Source organism: Echinops telfairi, unplaced genomic scaffold, assembly GCF_000313985.2.
Source record: "Echinops telfairi isolate 266 unplaced genomic scaffold, ASM31398v2 ScPeMD7_31;HRSCAF=116, whole genome shotgun sequence".
In the NCBI taxonomy this organism is placed as follows: domain Eukaryota; kingdom Metazoa; phylum Chordata; class Mammalia; order Afrosoricida; family Tenrecidae; genus Echinops; species Echinops telfairi.
In genome coordinates, this window is record NW_022103928.1 from 41,685,344 (window position 1) to 41,705,700 (window position 20,357).

Genomic DNA, 20,357 nt, shown 5'->3' on the forward strand with positions numbered 1-20,357 from the left:
AGAGAGAGAGAGAGAAACAAGTTTAAAAACCAGGGAGCAATTAGATCAGTTTAGGAGAAAGAAAGGGAACAACAGGCATGAAGACATGGGGGTCAGGGATTTGAGATACAATACAAAGACTGTGCTTCAGGGTGCCTCACAATCTACCCACACTGAATTGGAGGGCTCAAACTGTACTTTTCTAATTCTATTTAAAACAAACTACTTCTGGAGCATCCTTTGTCCTATAGCCTAATGTAACCAAATTGTATTTATGCCTCAAAGCCTACTTTTTCCCTTATCAGTTTTTGATATATGGGTTCCAAATATTTTCTTTCATTCTGTAGTTTGCTGCTTTAATTTTGTTGGTTAAGTTCTTAGAGCCATGCCTGTTAATTTCGATAAAGTCTTGTCTTGTTTGTTATATCTAAGAACCCATTACCAAAAACTAGAACTCAAAGTACTACTTATATGCTTACTTGTAACAGTTTGTGGCGTTACTCCTTATACTTAGGGCCTGATCCCTTTCGAGTTAGCTGTCATCTATGGTGTGGGTCCAAGAAGCACGCAATCATCTATGCCAGGAGTTTGGAAGCCAGCTACTTGGCCAATTGACTGGAGGAGATCTATATCTGTGCCCATTCCAAAGAAAGGTGACTCAACAGAATGCTCAACCTATAGAAAGATATCATGACTATCTCCACACGAGTAAACTTTTGCTTCAGATCACCCAACAACAGTTGCAGTACTGCATTGATAGGGAATTGCCAGAAGTTCAGGCTGGATTCAAAAGAGGACACAGAACAAGCCGTGTCATTGCCGATGTCAGGTGGATCTTGGCGTAAAGAAGAGACTACCAGAAAGATGTTTACTTGTGTTTCATTGACTATGCAAAAACATTCGACTGTGTGGACCATAATAAACTGTGGACAAGCTTGAGAAGAATGGGAATATCAGAACACTTCATTGTGTTCATTTGGAACTTGTACCTGGATTAAGAGGCCATTGTGGGAATGGAACAAGCATGGTTTAAAATCAGGAAATATGTTCATCAGGGTTGTATCCTCTCACCATACTTGTTCAGTCTGTCTCCTGATCACATCATCAGAGAAGCAGGATTATATGAAGAAGAATGTGGCATGAGGATTGGAGGAAGTCTTATTAATAACCTGTGATAGGTAAATAACACAACCTTGTTTATTGGAAGTGAGGAGGACTTGAAGCACTTGCTCATGAAGATCAAGGACTTCAGAATGAATTACAATTCAAATTAGGGAAGACCAAAATCCTCACAATTGGACCAATAGGTAACATCATGATTAATGGAAAAAAGTTTGAAGTCATTGATTTTGTCTTGCTTGGATCCACAATGAATGCTCATGGAAGCAGTAGCCAAGAGATCAAAAGATATATTGCATTCTGTACAAGACCTCTTTACCGTATTGAAGAGCAAGGAAGGGACTTTGAGACTAAAGTGTGCCAGATATAAGCCATGCATTCTCCATTGCATCAATGCATGTGGAGGTTGGACATTGAATAAGGAACACTGTAGAAGAATCAGTCCTTTGGAATTGTGGTGTTGGAGAAGAATATTGGAAGTAGCCTGGGCTGCTAAAAGGACAAGCCCATCTGTATAGGAAGAAGTAAGGCCAGAGCAGAGTGCTCCTTAGAGGCAAGGATGGCAAAACCTTGTCTTACATATTTTGCACATGTCAGGATAGACCAGTCCGTGGATAAGGACATCATGTTTAGTAAAGTGGAAGGGCAGCACAAAAAACCCGGGAGGCCCTCAACGCGATGGATGGACACAGCGGCTCCAGCAATGGGCTCAGGCACAAGAACAGTTGAGAGGCTGGCGCAGGACTGGGCAGTGTTTCGTTCCGCTGTCCACAGGGTCGCAATGGGTCAGAGTGGACTTGAAGGAACTTAACAACAACATGGGTTTAAATGCATTATTTTGCTGGATGGAGTGGCGTGGGCTGCAATTTCATATAAAGTTATTAGGGGATCCCCAGGATCTCTATAGACAACAGGAAGTAAAGAAATAACCCCGAGGGTATGTGGGAGAGAGCATTATTGGCAACATATGGCCAGTGCAAAAGTCCTGAGAAGGGGTGAGCCCAACATATTTGAGGACTAGTAAGGGAGGGTGAGGAGTGGTGGAGCAGGAGGCACCGGCTGGCAGTGGCCGATCATTTAGAGGGTTGGTGGCTATTGTAAAAACTTCTATTTGGGATCTAAGAGAACTGGGAAACCTCAAAAAAGTTCAGAGCACAAGAATCCTTGGCCGTATAATATGACCTGACATAAGAGTAGCACTGGTGGCACAGTGCGTTAAGCATTGGGCTAACCAGAAGGTCAGTGGTTCAAATCTACCAGCTGTTCCACACAAGAAAGATGAGGCTCTCTGCTCCCTTAAAGATCCACAGACACAGAAACTCTAATGGGCAGTTCTACTCTGTCCTGTAGGGTCCCTGTGCGTCAGAATGAACTCGATGGCTGTGGGTTTGGGTTTGTTTTCCTTTGAGTAGATGTGTGAAAAGGGACTGCAGATTAGGGACTGGGAGAAATCCAAGGAACCAGGCAGTCGAAAACTGACTGCTGCAGTCTCCGAGAGAGGGATATAGTGGGGGTCAGCGAAGGAGATCAGGAGGGAGACGATGAGGCACAATCAGATTCTGGTTATAACGGGCGCAAGGTCTCGCATGGGAGAAAGAGGAACAACTGGAGCAGAGGAAGATTTTGGACAGAGAACAACATTTCTTGCAGATTGTGCCCACTGAGTGTGAGATGCCTTTTAGAAATCATAAAAAACGAATCTGAAACTTGTGATGGTTAGGGGACGATGCCAACTAGACACTCCTGGGTGAGGATAGGGGCAGATCTCAACCTACTCCTTGCATCGAAGCCTGGTGTCATACGCCTTTTTGTTTAAGACAGAGAGATGGAGCCGAGTTGAATCCCCTTTGACCCTTTGTGTTCTGCTAAGCTAGATCTTGCCTCTGGTTCTTGTGCCTCTTATTGCATCACTGCTGATCCCAGGAGCCGTCAGCAGACTACTGATGGTGGATTCATTCAGCCAACTTCTGACGTCTGCATCCATCAATTTCTTCATCACCCTACTTCCTGTTCATCAGTGTTCACCAGTCAGTGAAAGCCTGACCTGAATCAGACTGGACTCACCTGGTTCTACAACCGTGAGGGCCAGTCCTGGAGAGGAATCTCTTTCTCTATCTGAACAGAGGAGCACCGTTGGTTTCGCTTCTCTGGAGAACCCAACCTAAAATACTCTTATTGAAGCAAAGGAAGGGGCCGAGTGCTCTTTCAGTCAGTGCTAGCTAGACGCTTGACCAGCAGGCTTCCCAAATTTTGTCTAGGAAAGTGGAATGAAAAGATAATGGATTTTTTCCAAGAACGTTTGAAGCCTCCACGTATTAACTGGGCAATTTCCAACTCTATTAGGGTAGGTTTGTCTTTCAGATTTCTGTTGGGTGGGGCAGATAACTCCAAATTGACAATCTATAGCCCTTTGGGACTTGCAACCTGGACAATGTACACTTCCTTGGTAAACTGTTTTCATGCACCTTGTATCTACATGCTTTGGGGAGGGCTGTTAACACCTCACTGGTTCCTTAATTCTAAGGATCCTTGGTGGTGCTGTGGGGTAAGCATCGGGCTGCTCACCACAGTTTAAAACTCGGGTTTTAAACCCGAGTCTGTTGAGTGGAGTGCCTTCATTCTACCCCAGTGGTTCTCAGTCCGCACACGGTTAGCAATTACTGGAAACAGCTCTGGTTTCCACATCTGGGCAGTTTTCACATCTAGCTAAAGGCCACGGATGCTGTTCGGCATCTGAGGACACACCCAGAGGCTCCACACCAAAGGACTGTCTGCTTTCAAACGTCAATAGTGGTGAGGCTGAGAAAGCCTGTTGCATTTTGCTGATCCTTTAGCCACGCTAGCCTCTTCCTAACCACTCTACACTCCTTCATGCACGTATCACGTGGCAGTTATCTGCTTGTTTGCAGTTATCTGATTGAACTCTATTTCCACTCTAAGTTCTATATGGGGAGGAACCTGTTTTGTTTACTACTCAACTTTCAGGGCCTCGGTGCTCTGCACCCACCTTGTGGGTGGAAGACGTGGACGTCTGAGCGTGTCAATATCACAGCTGTGGAGTCTCATCGGGCACTTCTACTCTGCCCAGTAGGGGCACTGCGTGTCAGAATGGAATCAATGGCGGGGGTTTTGGCAAGTGTAGTGGCTGAAAAATACAAACTGTTTGGCTCTTTAGGTTTATTCTATGATGTCATTTTTTAAAATTCTAAGACGTGGGACAGAGGAGGAGTACGTGAAGTGTGGCACTTATATAGTTCAGACTGATACCGCATCCACAAAGCCTTTATACACGTTATGCTTAGGGAATCAGAGCAAGCAAAAACTCAAGTCCAGCATCCACACTCAAGTCCTGATGGAAGCTAATTTTTCATTGTCCTTGAAGCTAATCAAGCCTGCGGAAACAGCCTCACCAAATTGACTAAACGAGATTTTCAATTAACTACAACAGATGGCTTCAATTTTCCAGGTGACTCTCCATATTAATTCGGGGAGTTGTGCTGGACCAGGCTCCGGGAGGCTTGGCAAGGATTGGGGTCTGAAAGGAAAACAATCCAATGGTCTTCGGGAGAGACACCAAAACAGTGCTCTTAACTTTTCTTCTCTCCAAGCAAATTTAGTAGCTATTAACTTCAACGACCCAGGCCAATGGCCCCTGAGGGCTGGCTCCCCAAGGCTGAACTGAGTCATGTCCTGGGACCAGGTTGACTAACCCTCAAGGGAGACTTTGGGCCCCAAAACATGAGAGGAGACCCTCCACACACACTAATGCTAACAATTCTGGGTAAGAAAGGAGGTAGCAGCAAACCCTTTGTAAGTATGACCTTGGGCTTTGTCTGTCTGCCTGAAGACCTTCTGCTATCTTCATTTTCATTGAAGAAGGAAGGATTTTTTTTTTTTTTACAAGAAATGATATAATTCTGCAGAGGCTGCAGGAATCCAAAAAAGTGCTTCTGAACAGATGTTTTGGATGTGGGCAGTTGGGTTTCCACTGCAGGATAAGACTCTACCATTCACAAAGATCAATAAGCTACCAAAGAGCCAAGGATTGGACCTTGAGAAGATCCGAGTCATAGCTCTGTCCTCCTGACCCTGCCAGACATCTACAACAACGCAGAGTTCTGTAATACCCAGGCTAGAGGTATGCCCACATTTGGATTGGGTATTTGCTGAACCTCAGAATAAATAATTCTTGGTTTGAATAGTTTTATTTGTAGAATAATCTCACTGCTATCTTGTTGAGATAGTTAAGATTTATTGTGCCAACCTGGCCGATACACACATATGAGATTAATTGAAGGGCGGAGAGATAAGCTTGGTGAGCCCCGCCTTTCTAGTTCTCAGGTTTCTTGCTCTCTGATGGTCAGACTAGGGTGCAGCTGCGTTAGTCAGTTCTCTGCTTCAGTTGGCAAGGCTTACTTCCTGTGAGACATCCCTGAGGAGAAGCCACATGGACCTACCCTGATGCACCCCTGGGTGCTGGAGCAGCCTTGTGGAGACCCCTGCCAGTGCTGAGATGCTTACATGCTCACTGATTCAGCTTTCCTCCTGAAATCGGCATCATTGCATGTGTTTTGTGAAATTGAGGAGGAATTTATAGATCGGTGTCGGACATAGGGGCTAATGTTGGACTTAAGGGTTTGGACCGCACTGCGTTGGGATGCTTTCTTAATGTACAATTACCCTTTATATAAAACTCTCTCATATATATATATATATGAGTTTCTGTGAATTTGTTTCTCTAGACTACCCAGACTAACACACTTGTCAATTATAAGGTACATTAGAACTGCACTTTGGGGGTTAACTACCTTTGACAATAGGTATGTTCTACTAACTACATACATTGTTACCTTACCACTAGAGGGCTTTGCCTTATAACAACAGGATCCATCGCAAGATTTCTATAGCTGGCATGGCTCTGAGGACAGGGTACCAGTTATAGAGAATCTTGTTATATGAATTGCCTCAGAAAGCCACATTTATTCCTCCAATGGATGTTCCCAAGCATCCATGTACAAGGCAGTATTGTCACTACTGGATACACAAAACTGAATGAGACATAGTCTCTTTCCAGGGGAACCCAGCCTTCTGGGGAAGACCATCTCGCTCTGATGAAGGTAAGAATGAGCAATAGTTGCTTGGTGCTATTTTCCTAGAGGCTGGATCATAAAGTTTTTTAATGTAACCTTTTACTGGATGTTTAAATTGTCAGCAAAACAAACATGAGACTGCAAAGACCATGCAAATGAATATAAATATTATCATGTATATTATTTTAACATAATAGAGGAAAGGACACAAACCTCATTCTTGGATCATCTGGTGGCATCATTTCCAGGTCATGGGTAGGTCCATTTAAACCAATCACATGTAAGGAAATACTGGGGTTTTCACATCCAGCCTGAGGAGGAGCAAAAGGAAACAGAGACATGAGCACCTAAACCTCACCAGTGCTTTTAGCTTCATAAGACGTTTCCCCAGCAAAGGCACACACATGAATTCCAGCTGCCTTGAAGGGGCAAAATGTATGCAGAGAAAATATAATTACTATTCAGAGTTTCAGAAGGGACCAAGAGATACCTGGACCAACTCCTTTTGCTCCTGAGGTTTCCCACTTCCTTCCAATCCTATTCAACTCTCAAGAATGCTAACCAGGCCGGTTCCATTTGACTGACAACCATGGGGGGAGATGGAGGTGAGGGCTGGGGACTAGACCCAGAGTAGAAGGAAAAACTAGCCACGCTGCCAGAAGTGAGCCAGAGGATGGAAGGGTGAATCATTTGTGACGCCCATGAAAAATGGAGGTCCTGGCTCAAAGGTAGGGAACAATTAAATTCTTCTTAATTGAAGGAACCATTGGGATGTTCCCCCCTGCGCGTTTCTTTGCTTCTATCTCAAGCTCCTTTTCCCTGAGGAGTACTAGCTCAGTGGGTAGGGTGAGAGGTAGCATTTCCTCGGCAAAAGGATACGGTCAGGTTTCAAAAGAAAGTCGTTTCCACAGCAGGACAGACGTCCGTTGATCTCACCAGCCTACAGCTCTAACTGGGGAGTCATTATGTCTGAGCTGAGGAGCTTCAGGATTCTGGCCGGCATATGCTGCCTTTCTATTTAAACATGTCCCCCCTCCCTCCCCCAATGCCAAATGATCCCTACTTTAGAGCACCTGTCCCAGAGTCCACCATACCACCAAGGGGGTCCCATCTTGGGGATGCCAGGTTCATCACTGATATATTGAGGGACACTAGCACAAAAGGGACCTGTTCTGGAAACAATCGCCATGGGGGGATTGGGTGAGGGTGAGACAGACACTGGTGGAACGGCATTAGAGAGCGGGAGAATCGTTTCACAGCATTCCAATCGACCGTATTCTGTTTCCCACTAAACGCAGGAACTGCCCACATCTGCAGAACAGGTCCAATCAATCGGCAGGAGAGAACTTCTGGACAAACTGGCAGCTTAGATACACAAAGCCACCCCATGACAACAAAGAGCCCAGGAATAAAGTAAGTACAATAGAGGGGCTCAACCTGGAACTTCGAGCATCCAAAAAGGATAAAGAACTAGCTCCAACACTGGTTAGAAAAGACTGACAAACCAGTGAACAAGAGATGGGGTGGAAGGGGCAGCCCAGTGTGGCCATGTTGAGCACTTCTGGGTGAGAGGCACAGAGGCAAGTTGATGGAATTCCCCAAAGGATACCACAAATGAGATAAAGTCTCCATTGCTGACTATAGCCCACAGGAAAAGCCCAGACAGCTTAGCCTGGTGGCCAGAGGAGTATGTTCCCCTCATTCACCCTCCTGCTCCTGAGGACCACAACACCCCGCCACCATTCCTGCAGTCCTGACCATGGAAACCAAGGTCCCTCCTTTCCCCCTACCCAGTCCCAACTGTTGCCTGCCCTCTTGTCACCCCCTCCCTACACAGAATGACCCTGCAAGGGACAGAAAACTGCTTAGGGCTAGTGCAGTCTATTCATTCTGTCTCTCCTGCTTGATGACCCACCTGTGCTACCTCCTATTGCCCCCACCTAGAGAGAGGTGGAGACAATGTGACTTATATGCACCTGTTCACCATTCCTTCCCTCCCTCTTTCCTTGCACCTGCCTGTCACTCAACACTCTCATTCTTCAAGACGCAGTGGCCATGTCCCCATTAGCTAGGCACTCTTTTGTTTTTATAGCTAGGCACTCTTTTGTTTTTATAGCTAGGCACTCTTGATACATCTGCCACCCCTTTCACTCAGCAAGGGCCACTGTCCCTACATAACTAGACCAACAACAGAGAGCAGCCAAGGCGCTCCCAATCCACCCTTGGCCGTCCTGCAAGAATTATGATGAATCCTAGAAACATCTCACAACATGGACATTATGCGCCATGAAAGAAATCAGTTACAAAAGGGCAAATACTATATGATATCACAATTAATAAAAACCACCACAAGAAAAAGGCTTGTACACAAACGATCAAACTATCTTTGATAGTTAACAAGGATGAGAAAGGGTGCAAGAACAATCACTAACTAGATCGTAGACAGGTATTAACTTAGGTGAAGTGAAAAGCAATGAATAATAAGGGATCCGACATGACCAAGGCAAAGGAAGACAAGGTGATGCGGAATAATACTATTACATACACAGTCCTGTAATAGCCGTAGTATTCACAAACTACATATTTACCTATGTATCCACTTGTAAAGTAGTGTTTGAACAGCTGCACATGGTTTATGAGAGCAGGCCCACAAGGATAGATAGGTTTGGTGGATGATGTGATATTTCTATATTCACATTCGGAGGTGCTGCAAATACAAGGGGGCTTCAAAAAGTTCATGGAAAAATTTCATTTCCCCCCACATATTTTGGGAGCTCCCTCACATATCCAGGTGTGCAGCAGAGCATAGGGAACATACAGGAGGAAGAGTTATGAAAGCCCCTCCAGGGAGGGAGTCACTGGGACTTAAGAGACTAGGACCACGGTCTCAGGGGACATCTCGGTTAACACACTCCGTAGAAAGAAAACGCTCCGCATCCTACTTTGGGGAGGGTTGACTTGGGTCTTTAAAGCTCACAAGGTCATCATCTAAGACAACACTCCAAGTCTCTTCCTATCTGGGGCAAAGAAGAGTGGGACAAATGTAAACTTCACGGATCATTGAATCCAATGGACAAATGGATGACCCGAACCACACTGCCCACCAGCCTGAGACCAGAGGAACTAGATGGTGCCCAGCCCCAACTGGTGCTGCCTCTAATCAGGATCACGAGAGAAAGTACTAGACAGAGTGGGAGAACAATGTAGGCTGGAGAGGGTTTAGGAGATTCTGTGCTAAGGTAGCCAAGTAGCTTGGCTGTTTCCCCTCTTCCCTGCATCACCCCTTACTTCTCTTCGTTCCTCTTCCCCCATCCTCCCCTGAAAGAGCTTTTCCACTGGCTCTGAGCCAACCATTTTGTCTAGGGGGGAACATTAGAAAACTAATGGGTCAGAGCACTACTTAGAGTGAAACAGCCAAGCCCACACCCAGGGAACCAGAAACCAACTTCTAAAACAAGAATGGGGACGTCTGAGTTTTTGTCACCATAAAAATCCCAAGTTCCGGCAACGTCTTTATATTGGTTCCAATTATGCGTAGACAAACGAGGAACCATAGTTCACTTTAAAACAAAGAAATCAACCAACAGATTCAACAAAGCAAAGATGGAAATTGAATGCAATGTAATGAGATGTATTTCATCTTCCCTGTGTATTCTGGGGTGCTCACAAACATTCCTGGTTCTCACGTCTGAGTGAGCTGGGGAAGGGGGGAGCATGAAGAATAATGCAGGGACATTTTTTCTGGAAAAGAGAAGGGCAATTTCTCTCTCCTACCTTGGGATAATGGTAGGGCTTCACCGTGGGGTAGACCGAGCCCGTGTAGGTAGAGAGCTCCATGAGGGGGACCCGGGTGTCGTTGATGGTGGCGTAGGCCAGCCTCGTGCCGTCGGGAGACCACCAGTGTGCGATGTGCGTCTTCAAGATCTCCTCTAAGAGTAAACAAAGCAGAGACACGTGAATAGGAGACAAATGGGGTGAAAACTGGTGTTGTGCAGGCGAGAGCGTGCCACGGGGACATGCCCCTTCTTTCGCCTGTGAGAAGTCCTCACGGCTCCCTCTCCCATGGCTTTGTTGCATGGGGCTCAAGAGACACCAGAGGAGGGTGAGCAAATCCCAGCACAGTAAAACCCAATGAAGCAAACCCTGCTGAACAAGGAGTACCCGACTGGGGAGAACTCTGTGCCCATTTCAGCAGCAGGAGACTCTTGGAGGTGAACTCCTACTGTGTGTCTGTGGATGGCTGCTGTCGTCTGACTGGAAAAGCCGAACTAGAGGAGAGAGCTTCGCACTGAAGCACGGAGCATAAAGCAGAATCAAGGAAGAAGAGAACCTTGTGTTAGAAGTTTCTTCCCACCCTGTGGGCGATGTCTAGAGACACACAGACTGTCCACAAAGCACCCTCACCCACAACTGCGTAGAAGGAGGATGTGTGCTGTGGTTGTTATATAATTTGGGGTCAAATTGAGGATTCAGCAGGAAGGGGTGGAGTCGAGCCTGTCAATCAGGTAGTAGCTTGATGACCTCATTTAGAAGCCCTAAGGTGATAAATAGCTCGCTGGAGGTGGGACACATGCTCACTCGATGAGAGATATCCCTGTGGAGAAGACACATGGAGAGAGGCTGATGGAGCCAGACCTCTGGAGTTGGAGAAGCCACGTGGAGACCTCTGCCAGCACTGAGATTCTTATGCCACTGGATCTACAAGACTTCCCACATACTGGCCTGTGGTCTTCCTGCATTCAGCATCATTGCATATGTGTGTCGTGAGTCTGAAGAGGACTTTTTAGATTGGTATCGGACATATGGGCTAATACTGGACTTACGGACTTGATCTGGACAGGGCTAGGATGTTTTCTCAACATTCAATTGCTCTTGTATATCAAGCTCTTTCTTATACACATATTTGACTGCCTCTGGATTAGTTTCTCTAGTCTACACAGACTAACACATGTGCTAAAATCTAGCACAAACCTCATCAAAAGGATGCAATTTTCTTCAGCACAGGCAGAGGTGGGAACAATTCTTTGAGTTCTCAACCAGAAAATAAACAAACAAACAAATTCATTATCTTGCATTTCCATTCTACATGGATCTTAGCTAATTGGAGCTGCAGCTATCAATGAGTTTTGTAGGACAGTATATCTATTCCAGAAAGAATAATTGTGCTGTTTTTTAACAGGTTGAGAGAAAGCCGTTCCCCAGTATAACAAGCAGTAAGACTATTGGGAACTGGCAGACCCATTTTAGTGCTAAATAATTCTTAGGTCAAGCAATATATAGGACTATATATATAGTCCATATATAGTGTTAACTAATTCCAGATAGAATTCCTATAAAAACAGTGATTGACGTCATTACATAATGCTAGTCCTATCCAGAAAAGAGCTCTGGTAGCCAGTCAGAATCTACCCGCTGTTCTGTAGGAGAAATGTGTCACAGTCTGCTTCTGTAAAAATACAGCTTAGAATATAAAGTTAATGATATATAAATATAAATATATATATATATATATAAATATAAAATATTTAGCCTGAAATATAAATATAAAGCCTCACCCAATTTACAATACAAATAATTTTTTTAAAGTTTTAAATTCTTGAAAAATCGCATAGGGCAGTTATTCTATAGTCTGTAGGATTGAAATTGATGACAGAAGATATATTTAAATTTTTTACTCCTAGTAAAACTAGTAATTAGTTATATGTAATGAGTAATTATTCTGTGTCGACCTAAACACATCCCAGGTACTTATAGTGATAAAAAAAGCATCCAAAGAACAGAAAATCATCTTTTCTTATCTATCTATCTATCTATCTATCTATCTATCTATCTATCTATCTATCTATCTATCTACCTACCTACCTACCTACCTACCTACCTACCTACCTACCTACCTACCTGCCTACCTATCTATAATCATCATCATCTATCATCTATCTTTCCTTCCTCTTTCTCTCACTTTCTTTTTGAGGTGTCTCTAGATCAGTGGTTCTCAACCTTCCTATTGCTATGACCCTTTCATACAGTTCCTCATGTGGTGGTGACCTCCCCAACCATAAAATTATTTTCAGCACCCAGGGACTCCAGGAGAATGCTGTGTACCAAGGGGCAGCCACCAACAGGAGCAAAAGGCCCCAGGAAGAGAAGGAATCCAGACAGGAAGGTATGGAAGGTGGAGCTCCTCTGGTTGGCAGGGGCAGTGCTGCCATGGTAGAAGGCAGGACCCTGAGCTGCCAGCTAGGCTAGTATGCTTCCAAGATGAACCTTAGTTTGGATGGCTGGGAATTAAAGGTTCATCCCACGGTAAGGGTCCAAGGGTCATGTCAGTGCTGGTGCTGGTATAGCCAGCTATAGATGCATTCCACAACCAGGATCAGAGAATTGGAACTGGGTCACAGCAAGGAAACTAGCCCACCCTGTCAATGGTTCCTTATGGAGGTGCACGGTGCAAGTCTGGGGTTCTTGCTGCCCCTCAACCAGCGATTGCTAGCTTTACGGACCTCCCTTTACTCGTGGGAGAAACCCTCAGGTGTTTTGAGCTGGAAGAGCAATAAAGTCCAAACCCACAGGCACTGAGTTGATTGTGGTTCATAGTGACCTGTATGCAGTTTCCCAGACTGTAAATCTTTACGGGAACAGAGAGCCTCCCCTTCTCTGCTGAGATCAGCTGGTGAAGTGACTTGCTTGTTCCCATGACTTGTCATGGAGTCGGCTGGATGCATGGTGATCTCCCGGGAGCAAGGTCAAGTTTTCCAAGGTGTGACCGTCTGGAAACAGTTCAAAAGGCCTGTGTCTTCACGCGCCTCTAGGTAGGTGTAAACTGCCATCCTTTCCGTCATCGTTGAATGCGTGCCTCTTTGCACCAGCCAGTGAAACTCCTTACAGAATGCAGTGGGGTGACCTGTGGCTCTATCCCTGGACAGCAAAGTCTCATGGCCACCAAGGCAGAGATGTCTTCATCTGTCCTTCACCCAGACACGTCCCAGCACTTGGGAACCAGCTCTCAGAGAAACACGAGTGGCTGAGCCCTGGCGTCCCGGCGTCATCTTTCAGCAGTTCTGGAGGAGTCGTTCTGGTCCCTGAGCTCCAGCTGTCCTGTGTGTTCAACGCAGGGCAGAAGAACTGCCCTTTTGAGCCAGCCCTCCCATCAGGACCTGTGATGTTGCAGGGTCCTCGGAAATGACTCGGATGCTTCCCAGAGCCGACCCCAAGGTCTGCGCGGTACACACAGGGGGGACGAAAAGGCGCCAGAGCCCAAAGCGCCAGGGGTTGTTTTCTCCAGTGTAGCCAGAAAGTGACTTTCAGGGGCAAGTCTTGGAATGAGGGGACTCAGAAACGGCTTTCCACAGAATTGCCTGATTCGTCTGGCGTGTGCGTCCAGAGCGGTGAGTCATGGAGACTCTGGCAGCTGGTCTGTTCTAGGAAATAGGCACCATTTGAAAAACCATTTGCCAGTGATTCTGCGGAGTCACTGGCCCTGCAGGCTGGGGAGGGTGACAATCTATGGAAAGATGGGTGTTAGCTGAGGCTAGGCCTGGTGCGAGTCTGTGAATCATGTATTTCCAGTGAGCGCAATTCACTATTTGGAGAATTTGGACACAATGAAAGGGAACCACTTCAAATGGTTGAATGTAATGGTCAGAAGTGGGCTGAGAGACCACACATGACAGGGATGACAGAGTCTGCCATGTGTGTTGGCAAACTTTCACCAAACCCCAACCATTACCATCAAGCTGATTCAGATTCATGTCCACCCTATAGGACAGAGTAGAATTGGCCCACAGGGCTTCCAACGCTGTCATCGTTACATCAGGAAGCTGCTACATCTTTCTGCCATGGAGCGGCTGGCGGGTTTGAACTTTGGTGAGCAGCAGGGTGCTTCACCACTGTGCCACCAGTGCTCTTTTGGCAAGCCCGAGTTTCCCATTCATTCCATCCCTCCACATGGCGATGGACAAGGAAAAGGCATTCTGCTATGTCAAAAGATGAACAAACTGGAGTAGCTTTGCTTTATTTTTCCCAGAATGTTCTTCAACACACTGTTCCTTAGTGATTTATCTTTCTGTCTGTTAGCTGCTCATTAAAGAGATCATTAAGTATAAGAAACTTAGGGCGGAAAAGGACCAGGCAGATGCAATCTTGACATTTCAGCATTAATTATGAACATCCCTATTCTGCAAACATTTTCTTCAGGATCTCCAGTTTAATGAGCAGTTTGCTTAAATACCATGTGCCAAATGGTGTTTGGAAACCGAGTTCTGTAGAGAACAAAAGCCCCACTTTACCTACTACATTAATTCATGAACTTCTGCCTTAGAGTAAAGTGAGAAACTTGCCTATCTAAGCAAGGATAATTAACTCCTGGAAACGGAAGGACGGATCTTCCCTGCCCTATTGGAGGACACTTTTCGAATCCCAAAGGAAAGATCCATTTGGGACACACGCTAGTCAACTACTGACTCTGTAAGAAAAGGCGGACTTTCTCATCCAGGTGGCTGAAGCTCACAGTAGGATTGAAGCCGGTTTTCCTGGTTTCTTGTCACCTAATCTTACAACACTGTTTTTATCATCTTTCAAAGACATATTCGAAATTGTACTTATTCATGCCAAGCAGAGTTACAGACATATGAAGCAGAACAAAATCCTGGTGAGCTCAGGTGCTAAAGGCCAAGGTAAAAAGTGTTCACAGTTTCTGGAATGTTTTGCAGATGTGGAACAAGAAAGGGCCATCAGTGTGTTTCCATAATGGTTATCTCGTGTCCCTTAGTTTGGTTCTCAGGGGTGCATGTCAGAATCCTGTGTGTGGGTGCAGTCAGTGCAGTACTTGCTATGCCCCTTCTAGCCACGGTCTTTCCACCAAATGACTGGCAAAGGACTATGTAAACATAAAGTGCTTGTGGTCCACCAGGGGATTGGATTAAAAGCAAGCAAACAAACAAACAAACAAAGAAAAACATTTCACTGCCTTTCAGTCGATGCCAATTCATAGTAACCCTCTAGGACAGGGCAGAACTGTCCCCATAAGTTTCTGAGATGTAATGCTCCTGAGGAGTTGCTGGTGGTTTTGAACTACTGACCTTGCGGATTAAAGCCCAATGTGTAACCACTTTACTGCCAGGGCTCCTGGGGGGATTGGACAGCATAGTCATAATGCAAATATGTGGCATGGCACACTTATATCACCTCTTTTTTTTTCTACAGCACGTAACAGTTTAAAATATTTCCTGTATCTCTGGTAGTAATACTCATGACAACCTCTTATCAGTCCTATTTTACAATTGAGAAAGTGGAGCCTCCGACACATTAACTTTATTAAACGAAGGCCGGCCACTGAATATTTTTAAGACCTTATAACATGGTACAGACAGAGTCTAAAAGTTTTTAGTATAAAAAACAAAATGTGAGCTACCATTTACCACCTTGATATGAGCTACCACAGAGGGCACCGAGAGGGACTGTGGAGATGAGATATAGAGACACATCTCTTCCTTTTTGAGAGCGTTAGAGAAGGCTCTGAGGAGGAGAGGTACGATGGCAGTGTCCCCTAATTGTCTCCCAATAGTCATATTTCCTTCTTGTTTTAGTAAAGGCAGCAAGGAATCTTACTTAGCTGGGCCCAGGGCCCTCCAGGGTGAAAAGCAGAGTCCACCCCATCGTGAAGGGCACCATCAGCTGCATGTGATCAAGTCCCGCTTGATGGGCTTCGTGTGAAGGGGAGGAACACACTTTTCGGGGCCTGCCTATGAGGGAAAGCACAAATCCACCTTTCTCCACCTCTTTACCTGATGACTGCAGTATGAACTCCACTGACCATGCAGGTGCCAGCCCTGAACCTTTAGAGAGATTTCTTATATTTCTTTGATATTCTGTACTACTCATGAGAACCTATCTCATAACTCCTAGCAAAGGTATACAGGTAACATATAGATTCCAGGTCATTATACTGGGATTGGTGATGTAACTTCACAACAGAGCATCAAACAGGAAGGAACTGGTTTGAAGCCAAATCCACCCAGATTGGGTCTCGTCTCTTCAACGGTCTGTCCCTTTGGTGGTTAGTGGTCCTTTGCCTTAGCGAGCATCATAATTAATGTGTTGTATTTCATTTGTTCAAGGCCTGAGTGTCTACTTGGACCTAATGAATCAGAATTTGGGGAGATATGGATCGATCATACGCTTGCATTTTGTTTTAAATCTGTGCTAGTTTCTGGTATAATAGAGGACCGCCATTCAAGGTGCATGAAATCATTCTGATACACTATTCTAAGTCAGTAATTCCTCAGGATGCCCACATTTGTGTTTATAGAGTAGTCTTGCATGATTTAATCCAGGGATTCTTTTTTTTTTTTTTTTTTAATCCAGGGATTCTTAATGATGATGGATCATAAAGGTCACCTGGGGAGCGTTAGCATTTCTTTTCCTTTCCAGGCCTCACCTTAGATAAAAGAAATCATAATCTCTGGGGATGGAGTTCAGGTATCAGTACATTTCCTGATTCTATTAGGTGATTCTATTAAAGTGGAAACGCACCCCCTAAACCCAGAACGAGGTAGGGTTTTTAAGACAACAGGTGCAATGTTGCAGGGGGGACTTTACTGATTCTCTGGCTATCTTATAGACTCGAGTATAAGCCGACCAGTGTATCAGCTGAGGCGCCTAATTTTATCACAAAAACTGCATTACAAATGTGCTAAAAAACTCAGCATATACACGAATATATACGGTAATAACATTGGTCACTGGTTCCTTTGATTGTATCGAAATGATGATAGAAGTCAATGTGGGGGCAATAGGGGCTCAGTGGTATAATTCTTGATTTCCATGCATGTGACCTTGGTTGCATTCCCAGTCAATGCACCTCATGCATAATCAACGCCTATCTGTCAGGGGAGATGTATAGGTGTCTATGACGCTGAATATGTTTCAAGGAAGCATCCAGACTTAGTATAACTGGTAAGAAAGAACTGACAGCTGAATTCTGAAAATCAGGCCATGAAAATCCTATGGATCACAATATTTCAGTTCCAATCACGGGATTGCATAAGACTTGATAGCATTTTGTTCCATTGTGCATGAGGTCGCCATGCGTTGAGACCTACTTCACAGCAACTGATAATGCAAGCACGCATATGAGTGGGAAAGAACTGGGGCTGGGAGACCCATGGTATGTCGAGAAGTTCTTAAGGTCCTTAATACTCAATTGAGTTGTAGAGTCAACCTTATTCAATAGGGGAACAAAGAGCGGTGGGTTTGGAGTCTGCCAAGCAATGGAACTAGACAAAGACACTTTCCCCTTTGAACTCATGAGATTTGGGCAAGAGACTTTGATTTCCAAACGAAAGGGAAAATCTACTGTCCTATAGCTAATTTTCAGCCTCATAGTGACCCTGGATACAGTTTCCAAGGCTGTAAATTTTCATAGGAGCAGACAGCCTCTTCTTTCTCTCGAGGAGTGGCTGGTAGGTTTGGATATTCTTATCCATCCAAAACTTATCTGTTGGCACCACGAGGGCTTTAAATCCTAATAAACAGCTGATGCTGAACTAATGGAAATGACAGAAAATTGAGAACCCAGGTTTTGATGGTAAGTCCTTGTGTACTGGAAATGGGAGAGAGGTGGAGATATAAAAGGGACCAGAGTGAAGTTCAGGGATTAAAGTGCTTGGTACAACGTAGCAATTGTACCAAGTGGCTTCCTGGACTCCCAGAGCTGACTGTCTAGTTAAAGTCCAGCTAACAGGAAGTCCCCAGGCAGATACAGGAGACGGGGAGGCGCACCCATGAGAAGGAGCAATTCAGCTGAGTCAGAATTGCCTCCATGGCAACGACGGAGGGATGGAGCTTGCTACTGTGTCCTCTAGCAGTTCTTCTAAGGACGCCTCATTTTTTCAGACATGGTGAAAGGAGGGTGGTAGGCAGAGATTTATCTTCATGAGGAGAATTCAGGCCTCTTCTGGAAACCACGATATCCACAGCTAAATTCACCCCTTGAAACGCATCATGAACACACACTTCTATTGCCTGTGTACAGCTCGAAGGCAGAGGGTGAAAAGACAGTTACTTCATCTCTCCCTTCCCCTCAGAGACAAGCCTATTTTGAAATGGCCAGAGATTGCAGACAGCCAGGGATGCAAGGCTCCCCTAGGCAAAAAAAAGTCTCCTTCAGGGTTTTCAATCAATTGCTCTCCATGCTCGCATTTTAGCTGTTCTCCCAGCGTTCGATGGCCCATTTTGCCCTTAGGGGTAGGCCAGCCACACACAAACTTCCTGAATTTCCTAAAAGGAACTTAATACTCAAGGAACAGCTCATATTTTCATAGAGACAATGTTTAAAGCAACAGACTCCACCGAAAATCAGAAAATAGAATGTTTCTGAATTGATAATTGCTGAAGAGATGGCTAGACCATTGCTTAAAGCAATGGGATCCCACGAGGACTTCTGTATCCATGAATTCTAAATTCCCAGGTTTAATGAGCTCAAGCAAGTGAGTTTTTATTTTGTCTGTTCTTTAAGTCCATGGACTCAGAGGCTCTACAGACAGTACATCTATGACCTACAACCCCAGGCTCAGTCTGTATTTAATAACCAATGGGGACTAACTCATTGAGTGCCTCAGAGTGCACACCTGAAGCATCTTCCAAAGATGATCCCATAAACACCACTTCTGTATTATTCTGGGTCACTCACACTCATCTGACCAGTCTTGTACACCTTAATATAAATGTAAAACTTTTATAAATGACTGTGGAATCCATGGGTAGTGCAACTGGTTAAGTGCGTGGCTGTTAACTGAAAGGTTAGAAGTTTGAATCCACCCAAAGGTGCCTTGGAATACAGGCTAGGCTTTTTGGAAATTCTGTGGAGACAGTTCTACCGTGGACAGTTCTACTCTGGACACTTCTACCGTGGACAGTTCTACTGTGGACAGCTATACACAGGAGATTGCTGTGGAGTAAAAGATGGCTGAACTGAAACTCATTTTAAAAACAAATGAACAAGATCAAGAACTTCTAAGTGTGAGATATTGAATTTGATAAATTTGACACTCTTCTAGAATGCAGCATCCTCCATCAGAGGTGATGTCCATTTCCCAGCCCTTAAACTTGTGAAGTCCTCTGCAGTAGCCTGTGTTACACAGACAAGAAAGAAAAGATCACAGTAGGTGTCAGAAGAGGCTCTGAAGCTTGCTCTTAATCATAGAGGAGCTAAGGCAGATGGAAGAGATGGTGAGGTCAAAGAGGTGAACAGAAAGTTTTAAAGTGCAGCTCAAGAAGACAAACTAAAATATTATAATGAAATGTGTAAAGACCTAGAGTTAGGAAATCAAAAGGGAAGAAGACACTGCTTATATTAAACTGAAAGAAGTCAAGAACACATGCAAACCTTGAGTTGCCATGTGGAAAGATTCTATGTGAAAAATACTGAACAATGCAGGAAGCACCGAAAGAAGATGGAAAGAAAACGAGTTACAGTGTCAGTGTAGCAAGAAGAGCTAGTTGATATTCTCCCATTTCCAGAGGTAGCATATGATCAAGAACCAATGGTACTGAAGGATGAAGTTCAAGCTGCACTCAAGGAATTAGCCAAAATCAAGGGTCTTGGAACTAGAGGATTACTGATAGCAATATTTTACCAAGCTGATGAAGCACTCAATTGTCTATGCCAAGATTTTTGGAAGACAGCTATTGACTGGAAGAGACCCACAATGGTGCCTACTCGGAAGAAAGGTGACCCAAGAGAATTTGAAAATTATCGAACAATATCACATGTAAGTAAAAATGTTTGAAGGTCACCCACAAGTGGCTACAGCACTATAGGAAGCTGCTAGAAATTCATGCTAGATTCAGAAAAGGATGTGCAAAAAGGATGATCATTGTTGATATCAGATGGATCCTGGTGGAAAGATGTTTACTTGTATTTTACTGACTATGCCAAGGCATTCAACTTTGTGGATTAAAACTATGGATAACCTTGAGAATAAGGAGGATTCTAGAACACTTCACTGTGCTCATTTTGAATTTATACATGGATCAAGTGGCAGTTATGGGAACAGAACAGGGGAACAGTGCATGGTTTAAAATCAGGAAAGGTTTACATTAGGGGTGTAGCCTCTTACCATACTTATTCAATCTGTATGCTGAGCCAGTAATCAGAGAAGCTGGATTATA

General features: G+C 44.7%; 1 protein-coding gene across 1 annotated transcript in view; it reads right to left on the reverse strand.

Moving 5' to 3' along the window:
• DPP6 (dipeptidyl peptidase like 6) overlaps positions 1–20,357 on the reverse strand; it is a 398,654-nt gene that overhangs the window by 159,364 nt on the left and 218,933 nt on the right. Inside the window, exons 7-8 of the mRNA XM_030885622.2 lie at positions 9,963–10,117; positions 6,402–6,499 (exon numbers count right to left, since the gene is read on the reverse strand). Coding sequence (XP_030741482.1) covers positions 6,402–6,499; positions 9,963–10,117 — 253 coding nt within the window. The remainder of the gene's footprint in view (positions 1–6,401; positions 6,500–9,962; positions 10,118–20,357) is intronic.